At 45.2% G+C, this 13,203-nt stretch overlaps 1 protein-coding gene across 2 annotated transcripts in view; it reads right to left on the bottom strand.

The window, feature by feature from the left end:
- C2CD2 (C2 calcium dependent domain containing 2) overlaps nt 1-13,203 on the bottom strand; it is a 55,619-nt gene that overhangs the window by 15,661 nt on the left and 26,755 nt on the right. The window contains exons 5-11 of one of the 2 annotated variants that reach the window (XM_058523148.1): nt 12,809-12,931; nt 8,527-8,650; nt 6,933-7,041; nt 4,815-4,879; nt 2,829-2,953; nt 2,156-2,330; nt 1,210-1,323 (exon numbers count right to left, since the gene is read on the bottom strand). In XM_058523148.1, the coding sequence (XP_058379131.1) occupies nt 1,210-1,323; nt 2,156-2,330; nt 2,829-2,953; nt 4,815-4,879; nt 6,933-7,041; nt 8,527-8,650; nt 12,809-12,931 (835 nt within the window). The remainder of the gene's footprint in view (nt 1-1,209; nt 1,324-2,155; nt 2,331-2,828; nt 2,954-4,814; nt 4,880-6,932; nt 7,042-8,526; nt 8,651-12,808; nt 12,932-13,203) is intronic. The other variant, XM_058523149.1, reaches the window with a different exon arrangement.

The following is a 13,203-nucleotide window of genomic DNA, read 5'->3' on the forward strand; positions in this document are numbered from 1 at the left end:
AGAGATGGTCACGAGAAAGGACTCGGGGAGGACTCCTGAGGAGAGAGCTGTGCTGTGATTCTCAATGCCTCCAAGGGACAGGTATGGGACTGCCACCTCTGCACACCAAGCCCAGAGCTTCTGTGCCGTCCTCGGAAAGCCCTGCCCGGCGTGCCTGAGAATGCTACTGCGGCCCCTGGCTACGAGGTGGGAGCTGATGCTGGGGGCCGCGCCACTGCCACGGACCAGGGGAGGAAGCCACAGCGGGAACGTCACCCCAGGGTCTTTTAAAAAGGGAACCTGCCCAGGTGCAGGGTGCCCCGCAGCATGAGGCAGTGGGGTGTCCTGCCAGGGGCAGAAAGAGAGAAAGGGCCTTCAGGAGCAGCCAGCCAAGGGAGAGGCACTGCCTGTGTCTAGGAAGTTGCAGCTGGGGGGACCCTGCAGGCTGTATCCCAAGAACCATGACAACTCCCACAAAGGAAAGAGGCCCTTTTCAACTTCCGCCCAGGTTGAGAGAATGCAAAACCATCTTATGACAGCACCGTCAAATGAGAACTTTCTACCCACCCCCTCCACCACTCCTGCTTGCCTATCCTAGACCTTGGCAAGATCAGAACAGGACTCAGTGAACGGGGACACGAGCCAGAGAGAAGTGCCTGCTCGCCCCTTCTCTGACGGCAGGTCATATGAGCCAAGGGAAAACATTTAATCCCCAAATTTAGATTGTGCTGTGACTCAAAAACGCAGTAACACAGCTCTTTACAGATGTTTATTACCTGAAAGTGACCAAAAAATGGGAAATTTGCATCCAGAGCTCTGGAGGAAACTACTCCTATTAAACAGGTTTCACAGGACCAAGGGAGACAACAATAAAGTTGCTTTTATGATTACGTCTCCTGAGTCCTACTTATTTTATGGTATTCATGTAACTGGTATGTTGAACAAGAGAAAAAATGATGTTCAAAAATTTCATAAAGTGCGGCATCAGCTGAGTTTTTCTGTTTATTTGGTTAAAGCGTTCCCTAAACTTAAAGCAGGGATGCTAACATCACTCCTGGTCTTTGATCGACCTCGATTTCCCTTTTCTCCTTCTAGTTCTTCACTTATTACTCAAAAAAACTCCCACGCTCCAGAAAGGAAATTCAAACTTCTCATCAGACGAGAGAGGCTTTTGAGACGAGCCTGGAGGAAGCTAAGAGGGAGAATGACCACGAGCGTGGTGTCCGTTACCTGTATCTGACGAGGAGAATGTCTTACTGACTGGAGCGCCGTGGCAGGAGATGGCCTGGACGGAGATGTCCTTCTCGATCACCCTCACCTTGACAGGCGTCCTCAGGGGAGACTCTGCCAGGGAGAAATCCTGACGGTGACGCCCCTCCAAAAGCTGTCGAATCAACAGTTCCCTGACAGTGAAATCACGCCTCCCTTCCACTCGACTTCATGCAGGTGGAAAAGGCTAGGGCCAAACCTTAAGATTTTTTAACATCTCTCTTATCCTTTTTTTGGGGGTGGGGAGGGTTTGCTCAGAAGTGGTGTTGGGAGCCCAGGTTTAAATCAAATTTCAGAAACATTTTAATTAAGGCAGAATTTCACTTTCTGTTTTGCCTTCAAGAACTGTGCCAAGCAATCTGTTCTGGGAAGATAATACTTTTGTATAAGCAGAAACCAGTATAAATAAAAAATAATAATCATAAATCGTACACTTGTATGGAAGTTGTCTCCCAGGTGGTGGCTGTGGGGACAGGTACAGAATTCAGCTGGGTCTAAAACGACTGCACATCAAGTCTTCTAATGAATGGTTTTTAACATAAAAAACTACACTGACTGCTTATATCTAATGTTTCAAGATAGTGTGCTGTCCCCATGTAAAGGTAATGGAGTACTTAATTTAACTACATGTTTCATCCAATATCTAGAGTTTAGCATCAGAATATACTACAGGGTTGATCCTTGCTGTAGCTTGTCATGTATTTATTGGACAAAATAGAAAGATAATTGCCTAATAAAAATGCTAAGCAGAAGTTTTTCCAATTACTATCCTTCCTGTGCCATGAGATTTTCTTAATAATACTCAATACCGCAGCCTGCAGCGTTCTGCAGTTTATAGAGGGAAGACACCCACAGGGAGAGCCTGACTTCAGAGCTTCTGTGGGGACACCGTTCTCCACTCTCTCACCAGAGCTCAGTGGGGATGCCCTCCCCGTGTCAAAGCGAGGCTTGCTTTTCACGGCAGTGACAGTAGTGACCACAGTCCCACACGGCATCACCGTGCGGTCTTTCTCTATCTTTGCAGCAGGAACAGGAGGAGGCATTTGCCAGGGTTTCACTTCACCGGGTTCTACGTAAGAAAACTGCAGAGAAGGCTGGTTACGTGCCTTAGAGTCAGTGCAAAGACCAATATCCCACCATGGAATGCTGACTTGCTCCAAAATCACCACTGATCTCTTCAGTTAATGTCACTTAGTATTAGAATTAACTTATAATTAACCCAGATTTCCCCAGAATTGACAGAGGATGATGAAACCCATGCTCAAACCCAGCCACCAACACAGAATGATGGGAACAAAAGCTGGAGAACCAAATGAAAGAAAAAAGCCCTTTCTGGGTTAAGCCCGCATGAAAAGGCATCCTGGAAAGTTATTTCATATGGCAGACAACTCAACACCATCATGGGCAGGAGGGGTCCCTGTCAAATCTAGAAATGCCTAGCACAAAAGAGCAGCTCTTCTTGGACGAGCTTCTTGTTTTACGCTGAAGCAAGAACAAGACTCTGACAGACAGGGATGAAGATGCTCCCATCCCAAGTGAGTCAAGCCAGAACTCGGCCACGGCGGGGAGCCACGTCCTACCTCCGCAGTGACCGACCCCAACACCGAGCTGCCGAAGGAGGAGCCACTGGTCAGCGTGAAGCTCTGTGGCCCAGAGGGCTGCTTCTTAAACAAATCTAGAGGAACAGTCGTCATGGCCAGCAGAGCTGAAAGACAGGAGACAAGCAAGGAGCCCCGTGGATGTTTCCACAAGAGCAAAAGGTCAACATGACCAGAACAACCAAACTCCTGGGGGACGTCCTGTTCACTGGAAAATGCTCCAGTTTCAGAACACTTTAAAAACGTCAACGTCATAAAAGACAAAGAAAGGCTGTGGAAAGTTTCCAGACCCAAGGAGGCTAAAGAGAGGTGACGATTAGAGGCAATACCTGATCCTGTACTGAAGTGGGAAATAACCCCTATGAGGGACGTTAGCGGGTCAACTGATCAAAATGGGAATATGGGCGGTAAAGAGCTGTTATCAGTGCAAATTCAGGAAGCTGATAACTACCGTGGACACTTAAGAAAACATCCCTGTTCTTGGGAAATACACACTGAAGAATCTAGGGGTAAGGGCCATTGTGCGTGCAGCTGAACCTCAGATGGTTCGTGCATTCACTCGTGTGTGTGTGTGTGTGTGTGTGCGCGCGCGCGTGTGTGTGTGTGTAGACGGAGCAAGTGAGAGCAACCACCAAGTGTGGACACCAATAATAAAGGAAACAGGGCAAAATGTTAAAAATATGTGAGTCTGAGTAAAGGGCAAATGGTTGTTCTTTGTTCTGTTTTTTTTTTTGCAGGAGAAGATTTGCCCTACGCTAACATCTATTGCCAATCTTCCTGCTTTTTTTCCCTTTTCCCCCACAAAGCCCCAGTCCATGGCTGTGTATAGTTGTAATTTTTTTTTTAGTTGGAAATTTTTTTTTAAGTTGGAAATTTCATAGATCCCATCAGGCTTGACTAGAATGAAATTCCAACGGTGCCAACAGGAGTGGTGCCCCAGGAATGGACTAGGAGCCGGCTTCTCTCCAGGCAACCAGCTGCCCCACCCTGTGTTCACACCACGCGCCCAGTCTGGGAACATCAGCCCTTATCTCAGGAGAATCTCTGTTATCTCAAGACGACAGAATCAAGGAAACTGCCTCAGAATTCTTGCTAATAACCAGGAGCTTTGATTGCTTTTTCCTGTGTCTTTGTGACTGTAGGAGATGACAAAATAGCTTGGATTCACAGCTGGATAAGCCAGGCAAATGTCCCCCTCTCCCAATTTTGGTATGTTTGTGGAGATTTTTAAAAATCTAATAAATATGGAGGCACTGATTTATACATGGGCACACATTCAGGTCCATGTCCACCGTAGGGATTTTACTTCTCATTGTTTCTTTCTTTTATCTAAAGCATGTGCCCAATTTAAGTTGCTGTGGCTTATTTCACCAGGAAAAGCCAGTTGAAATCCATGGAGACAGAAAGTAGAATGGTGGGTGCCCGGGGCTGGGGGCGGAGGCAATGGGTCGATGTGGAATGGTACGATGTGGAATGGTACGAGTTTCAGTTTTGCAAGAGGAAGAGTTCTGAAGATGGATGGTGGCGATGGTTGCACAGCAACGTGAATGCACTTAATGCCACTGAATTCTACACTCAAAAATGTTAAGAGGGTAACTTTTATGTTATATGTATTTTACCACAATTGAAAAAAAAAAAAAAAAGAGAGAGAGTCTATTGAGGCCGTCACGGTTGAGAACTGCTTCTCTAAGCCAAGAATTCTTGAATAAAAGATTTTGGGTATTTGTTACAAAAACAAACAAACCAAAAAAACCAGTTGAACATACTCTCTCGGAAAATGTATGACCTTGTTAATAACTGAAATGGACTTTCAAACAAATTTTCCCTTGGGAAGACCTGGAGTGGTTTGGGGGAGGGCCGGCCTCCTCTGCGGGGTCTCTCGCCCTCCCCGCTTCCCAAGGCTGTGGTCAGCGCGGCTAGACGACCCTCCCAGAGAGCAGGGCCTCCGGCCACCTGCTCATCACCCACCTTCTGAGGCTCGCCCATCCTGTGAAATCTGCAGGTACAACTCCTTCGACTTAGCATTCAACTCACTGCAGAAAGGAAAAAGAGCTGTGATCCTTAAAGATGCTTTATTATTTTTTCAAAATAGTATTTTTTTCTGATTATAGAAAAGAACACACATCACCATCAATATTTAAGAAACTACAGAAACATATAAGCAAAAATATAAAGATTATCTGCAACCTCACTATCCAGAAATAGTTACTGTTAATAATTTGGTGACTAGTCTTCTAGAATTGTCCAGTAGAACTTTCCAGATGACGACGGAAATGTTCTACATAGGTGCTATCAAATATGGTGGCCTCTAGCCACATAAGGCTATCGAGAACCTGAAATGTGGCCAGTGCAACTGAGAAACTGGATTTAATTTTGTTTCATTTTAATTCATTGAAATTTAAAGAGTCACATGTGGCTAGCAGTAGTTACTGTAGCAGAAAGTGCAGCTATATAATTATCTAAAAACAAAATATAGAACATAATATACCCCCCTCCTCCTTTGTAACCTATTTTTTTCACTTAAGATATCATGGACATCTTTCCATGTCAATAACTACAAAGCAACATAATTTTTAATAGGTGTATAGTATCCCACTCTCTGGCCTTATGAGATTTCATTTAGCCAAATTCCTTAATAACCAACCCTTGATAATGGGTTGGTTGTTTCCAATATTTCATCATTATAAACAAGCTGAGATAAACATCCCCATATAGATATCTTTGCACACACTCTGTGAGTACTTCCTTAGGAAACCTGTAATTGACAGTCAAAAGGTACACGCATTTAAGAGATTTTCTTCTTTTTATACATGTTGATGACCTCCAGAATGGTTATTCCAATTTACACTTCCACTGGCCATTCCTATTCTCTTATTCTTTACTAATGCATAAGGTCAAAAAAATGATCTCTTGTTTATGATTCATTACTTTATTTCTGAGATCAAACGTCTTTTCAGAAGTTTCTGGCTATCTATAGTTCTTGCTTTTGTATTTCTAGTTCATAAATTTTGCCCAGTTTTCCAAGAGAGTCTTCACATTTTCATTAATGATTTATAAAAGCTCTTTATATTATACATGGGACATTTTCTTCCATTACTTTTTCTAATTTTTTATTGTTTAAGCATCAGAAAGTGATTTCTATATTTTTGTAGTCAGCCTTTACTGAAATATTATTTCTATTAGTTTTTCTAATAGTATTTATTTCTATCCTATATCCATTATTTCTAATAGTTTTAATTGATTTTCTTGAGTAGTCTAGATATGCAATAATACCATCACTAAGTAATGATTGGTTTTCCCTCTTTCTTTCCAGTACTTGTATGTTATTTCTTTTTCTTACCTAATTGCACTAACCAATACTTCTAGAACAAAACAGTGGATCCTTCTCTTGACAGTGAGACGGCTTCTATTTATCATTTAGTGATTTTTTTTATCTTATTATAGAAGTGCCCGTAAATCTTGTCCTAATTAAGATTTATAAAATTAGGAATGGGTATTAAATGTCACTGAATATCTTTTGGACATATATAGAGATAATAAGTTTGTTTTCTTTGATCTACTGACACAATGAATTTCATCAATAGATTTCCTCACATTAAACCATCCTTACATTCTTGGCATGAACTCAGCCAAGTCTTAGTGTGTTATTTTTAATGTACTGCCAGATTCTATTTGATAACATTTTATTTAAGATTCCTATATCATTATTTATACGTGACGTATACTTTTCCTTTTTTCTACTCTTTTTGTCAGATTTTGCTATCGATCAGAAGTTTCTTTCTATTCTGCTCTGGATGGTATGTGTTTCTAAAGCAAGTGGAAAGCCCAACAACAGGTCTTTCTTGTCACAAGAGGGCATGGGGGAGTAGGTGAGGAGGAAACGGATACTAAGAGCTGCCTTCAAAAAGAATCTATGTTTGACTTAAAGCTACCTCAGAGGCTTAATACACTTAAAAAATTTTTTTTAAATTTTGTCTTTTGGGTATGGAAGTGCTACAGTAAACTGATTTCAGGGTCTAGCAGGCTTGGCTAGGCTGCTAGGTATGGCTGGGGACACCCAAGCCCATGACATGGGGTTGTACGCACAAGGTGAATTCTTCTTCCCAAATGAGGTCGGTAGTGTTTTTCGCGAGGGCGCTGGAGAACTTCTGAACAGGATCGTTCAGCTGAACTACACACAGTGGGTTTATGTGGCCTGTAATCAGACAAAGGAGCAGTGTATAGGCTTTTATTTTTGTTTTTTAAATTGCATTAAGACATATTTGCATATAAAGAAAGACGGAACTAAATGCCTTAGGTCTCGGCTCACCCACTTCTGCAGGTCCAGTGTTTCTTTCATTGCTGTTTACAAACCCTCAAAGCACCTGCTTCCTTTGGGGTTAAACATTTTCTACCCTCACTTGGTCTAGAGCCCTGGGCTGGCCCCACGTGCCCCTGCCCTCCCTCAGGTCTGGCTGCAGGCACAGCCTCCCAGTGGGGGACCCTCCCTGGGAGCAACATCACTACAGCAGAGATGTGTGCCCCACTTTTGGACAAGACTAACCACTGGCCAAAGGAAGGGTAACTGGGATGACTCCTAAATTTGGGGATACTCACAGAGAACCCATCTCTCTACTTAAAATGGATGTATGTTTTTATACCTGACTCTGCTTAGTCAAAACCTCTTTCGAGTATTTGATCAAGATAATAGGAATTCCACTAGCAAACAGTTATCTCTGCTTCCAGGCAATGCTTGTCCTGAGGCATAAAGCCGTGAATACACTGTGTGATCGATAATCCTGGAATGTTCTGGCCCTTTACCAGGTACCAGGTGGTGTTAGGTGTTCTGCACACATCATCTCACGAATCTTCACCTTCAGTGGGAGACTCAGACCCAGACGGTGATCTGCTGGCAGAGGCGAGGAACGGGGACCCTAACCCTGGCCGGCTGTGTCCAGGGAGCCCCTCTCAGCTGCTAAGCAAGGCGGCCTCAGAGGGCAACATACAACGCTTTTACCAAAACTCTCACCTGCAGCTAGCTTTGCAGAGTCTTGGCTGTTAAATGTGGTCTGTGCTTTTGGAACCAGAAGAAATGCCTTGCAAATAAAGATAAGTAATCCCTAACGTTCTCAGCCAGTAAAAAAGAACCCATTCCTATTCTGAGCAAAATTGAGTCACAGGGGAAACACGTGTCCTGTCCAGGCTACTCCGCCTTTGGAGCCGCAGCAGCAATACAGAATCGCCTACAGAGTTACCGTTCTGCAGCACGGCTGTCCTCACTCAGAGAGCAGCCAGAGGCCCTTGTGACAGCCTATAAACCTCCCATGTGGCACCTCACCTTCCCGGAAAGCAGAAGGTACGCATTGGTCAGGGGTGCTTAACATGTATTTACAGGTTCAACAGAAAGAAAAAAAAAGTTACTTCCAGACTATAAAAAAAAAAACCAAACGGGCAAAGCAACAATTGTATTGCTTTCTTCATGTATGCAAAATCGGGATTGTGTTTTTAACTGTCTCTCTGTACTATTTCAGTTTCCAGGTGCCCGTCTTCGCTCAGAGGCAGGGATCACACAATTGGAGGGAGCCACAGGAGACGTCAAAGGCCACTGAACCTACAAGTCCCCCTCCCCTCTGCTCAGGATGCAGGACAGTCACCTCTACGCCAGCCCGGCTCCTGCCGCGCCTCGGGCCCCGTCACCCACCTGAAGCACCGGGATCACGTAGCAGCGAGGCTCGGATGTTCTTCACCAAGAGTTTGAATTCGTGAGCCCTGGGAGGTTTGGGAGGACAGGATTCCTGAGGAGTACGTGAAGCGCACTGTAGATTCTGCGGAAGAAAGCCAAAGAGATGACGCGGGGAAAACAGAGGACCGGAGCGGCGGCCGCCGGACACCTGTTACGGGGAGGGGCGTCTGAGAAAACCTGCACGGGAGCCTGAACGCCGGGGTCTGCTCTGTAACAATTTTCCCTTCTCATGGAAGGGAGGGTATGCACCAACTGTAAACACGTCCCCTGCTCGGGAGCCTTTTCTATCCCCAAGAAAGCAAGCAAAGTAGCAATGCATTCAGCCAGAGACGGCTCCCCAGAATCTTGCTGTGGGTGGAGACCAGAGCAAAGCTTGCTGTGCGTCCATGCCTACCCCAGGCCAGATGCTGAAGGGAGTGGGACGCCCTCTCCAGGCTGCAGGCACCCACTGCCCACCAGCACCAGCAGGATGCCAGCCAGACACGAATGGCTAAGGCCACGAGCCCGTGACCACTTCCCATCTCCAGGCAGATCCACCGTCCACGTGGGAACATCTAAGTATCGTTTGGGTGTTGCTCTAGAGAGGAAGCAAGCAGGTGCAGCTGGGACAGCTTTGGTCATCGTATCCCCAAAAGGCATCAGAGCATTTCCAACAGAAAGCCCCTCCAAGTCTGGAGGACCCCACTTTCAAACCAGCCTTTCCCAAACTAGCTTCCACCTTTCACTCACGGCTGTGGGTTGTTCTGTGAAAGGGGCTCCTTAGGGACGAACATTTGGGAATCCTGGAACAGCTTCTCAGAGATGTCATGGGCCTCTGCACAGTGAGAACCTTCCAGGGAAGGATCCGAGGTGCTGATCTGACCTCTGAACGCTTTGTGGGGGATGCTGACTAACATCTGAAGCGATACTAGTGTTCTTTAGGTCACCATTTGGAAAATGCTACTCTGAACCAGGGCCTTGCCAACTGTGAGCTGCGGGTGCTGGGAGGCCAAGAAGTAATTGCAAAAGTCCGTAAGATCCAGGTCCATGAGCACTGGGGACAGAGCAATCCACATATCTAGGATGGAGACAAAATGTTTTTTTCACTTGTATATCTGTGATGGTTAATTATATGTGTCAACTTGACTGGTCCGTAGGGTGCCCAGGTATTTGGTCAAACATTATGCTGGGTGTTTCTGTGAGGGTGTTTTTGGATGAGATCATTATTTAAATCAATAGACTGAGCAAAGCAGATTGCCCTCTCTAATGTGGGTGGGCCTCATCCAATCAGTTGAAGGTCGCAATAGAACAAAAGGCTGACTCCTCCAAATAAGAGGGAATTCCTCATGCCTGACTGCCTTCAAACAGGGAGATCAGTTTTTTCTTGCCTTTGGACTCGAATCGAAACATCGGCTTTTCCCTGCTGGCCTACAGACTGGAACTTCACCATCAGGTCCCCTGGGCCTGCAGCTGGCTGACTCACTCTGCAGATCTTGGGACTTGTCAGCCTCCATAATCATGTGAGCCAGTTTTGGCTCACGCGATTATGGAGGCTGACGAGATATACATACACACACACACACACACACACCTTACTGGTTCTGTTTCCCTAGAGAACTCTGACTACAACAATATGTATGCTATTTTGATATACAAATTCTACAGATTTATTTAAAAACATTATTGAATTTATGGTGGTTTTGGTCCTTTTATTTTCCGAATTCATGTATTCTAAAAATACACTACTATTTTGCAAAGTTTCTCAAATTTTGACATTAAAAATTTATTGTCACATTCAAAACGGTCAGGCTCCTCTGATCTGAAACAAAGCTGCACCATAGGATTACTGGAAGAGAGAGCAGCTGAGACTCTGCTCTCACCTCCCAGGAAACCTGGCCCGGCCCCCTCTCTCTGGGGGGCTGAGCACCCCTGGCTGCAAGCCCTGGGAAGCCTGCATGAACACCCACAAGCACGTCACTCTTCCTGTCTGCTTTTCCAGCTGCTCCTTCAGCTGCACTGTGCGCATCAGGAGGGTGAAGCCATTCCTTATACTCTCGTAATCCCCAGTGCCCGGAGCTTAGCACAAAACACCGTGATCAACTGATATTTGTCCAATGAATCAAACCGATTTTGCCTGCAGACTCTACACGCTAACTGCTGGTGATGGGTGATGCCTGCCTGAATCGGAACCAGGGACCAAGAGCCCGCACCATAAAAATCACATTAAAAGTTATATTTTCAGTGGACCAACTGCTATCCCCATTCACAAAAATTAACTCAAAATGGATCAAAGACCTGAAGGTGAGACCTGAAACTATGAAACTCATAGAAGAAAATATAGGCAACACACTATTTGACATTGGTTATAAAGGAATCTTTTCGGATGACATGCCTACCCAGACTAGAGAAACTAAAGAAAAAATAAACAAGTGGGACTTTATCAGATTAAAGAGCTTCTATAAGACAAACGAAACCAGAATCAAGATGAACAGACAACCCACCAGCTGGGAGAAAATTTGTGCAAAACATATATCCGACAAGGGCTTAATCTCCATAATATATAAAGAACTCACACAACTTAACAACAAAAAACAAACAACCCAGTCAAAAAATGGGCAGAGGAAATGAACAGACGCTTCTCCAAAGAAGATATACAGATGGCCAACAGGCACATGAAAAGATGTTCAACATCACTAATCATCAGGGAAATGCAAATCAAAACAACACTAAGATATCACCTTACGCCCATTAGAATGGCTATACTCACCAAGACAAAAAACAACAAATGTTGGAGAGGATGTGCAGAAAACAGGAACCCTCATACACAGCTGGTGGGAATGCAAACTGGTGCAGCCTCTATGGAAAACAGTATGGAGATTCCTCAAAGAATTAAAAACAGAAATACCCTATGATCCAGCTATCCCACTACCGGGAATCTATCCAACGAACCTGAAATCAACAATCCAAAGAGGCTTATGCACCCCTGTGTTCATTGCAGCATTATTCACTATAGCCAGGAAGTGGAAGCAACCTAAGTGTCCCTCGACTGACGATTGGATCAAGAAGATGTGGTATATATATACAATGGAATACTACTCAGCCATAAAAAAAGACAAAATCATCCCATTTGCAACAACATGGATGGGCCTGGAGGGTATTATGTTAAGTGAAATAAGCCAGAAAGAGAAAGACAAACACTGTATGATCTCACTCATATGTGAAATATAAACAAACACATGGACAGAGAAAACTGTATTGTGGTTACCAGGGGCAATGGGGGTGGGGGGTGGGCACAAGGGGTGAAGGGAGACATATATATGGTGATAGACAAACAAAAATGTACAACCCAAAATTTCACAATGTTATAAAATATTAAAACATCAATTAAAAAAAATAATTTAAAGAAAAGCAAAAAAAAAAAAGTTATATTTTCAAAATGACTTCACCAAGAACTACATAATAAAGATGGATATTCTACCATGCCACACAAAATTACCAGAAATACGTATGAAAAATACCTTTAGGGATGATACATGCATGTTTTGCATAACCATAATAAAAAGATCAACTCATAATCGGGAGAATTAATTCACCTTAAGCAACGGTTTTCAAACAGGTTGCCAATGAAGATTTGAGAGACCAAGCCCAGTGAGGCTGGCCAAGCCAAATGCCCAGGATGAGAATTTAGCCAAAGAAGTAGCGCCCGCATCAGGCGGTGGAGAAGGGCCCCAGAACGGGGAGGGAGGAGTACGGACAAGGGCGCCACACAGAGGAGATCGCCCCGTGTGTCCCACACTGCCCAGTGGAGATAAAGCTCCAAGGGGCAAATGCTATTAGAGGCAGGGCCAGGTCATCAGGCCGTCCCCCAGCCTGGGCATCCAGTGCGCCTCGCCCTGCTTACTTCGGGGACACGTTCTCATTGCTGATTGGGTTTCCCAGGTACCTCAGTCCCAGGAGGATGAGGTCCCAGACAATGGGCTCTGAATGGACAGTGAAAAGTCAAGTTTTGGCTCCTGAAAATCAGAGGGTCAGGGCTAATTAGTGTTGGACAATACTGAGTGGCCCAGACACCTCTTCCTTCCATCCCACGGGGCTTTGAAACCCTGTGTGCTGAACTCGAGGCTTTGTCCCGACCGTGGCCACTCTCAACCAGCAGGCGCTCGTGCCATCTTGCTCCACCACGAAGGGTGGAGGGACAGCAGAAATGCACACAGATTCTCCAGGGGAGGCGGACCACCATCCCTCCCACGAATGGGCTCACCTGAACTTCCCTCACGTCCATGGGCTTGGTGCTCAGAACCACTGATGGGGAGGCGGAACTAACCAGGTGCCTCAAAATATCCTGGAGTGTCTCAGACACTGCCTTCGTCTTGACCGTCCGGTCCTGCAGAAAGGGGAGGAAGTCACCAGATCATTTCACACCCATGCACGCATGCCAAGGACAGGCAAACGCACGGCTCTCCTCACTACGTCCCTGAGACGGAGCAAACGTGGTGTCGCCGGGGCCCCAGTGTCGGATCAGGGCAGGCGAGATACCCACTTGTTCTCTCCCGGGAGAAGGGGTCCTGTTACTGATCTCAGAAGTGACTCATGCTCCTTATTTTAAGAAATGGTAAAAATAAAGGCAGGTGCAACTCAGAAATATGCTAACGTTTC

This window comes from Diceros bicornis, chromosome 27, assembly GCF_020826845.1.
Source record: "Diceros bicornis minor isolate mBicDic1 chromosome 27, mDicBic1.mat.cur, whole genome shotgun sequence".
NCBI classification, from domain to species: domain Eukaryota; kingdom Metazoa; phylum Chordata; class Mammalia; order Perissodactyla; family Rhinocerotidae; genus Diceros; species Diceros bicornis.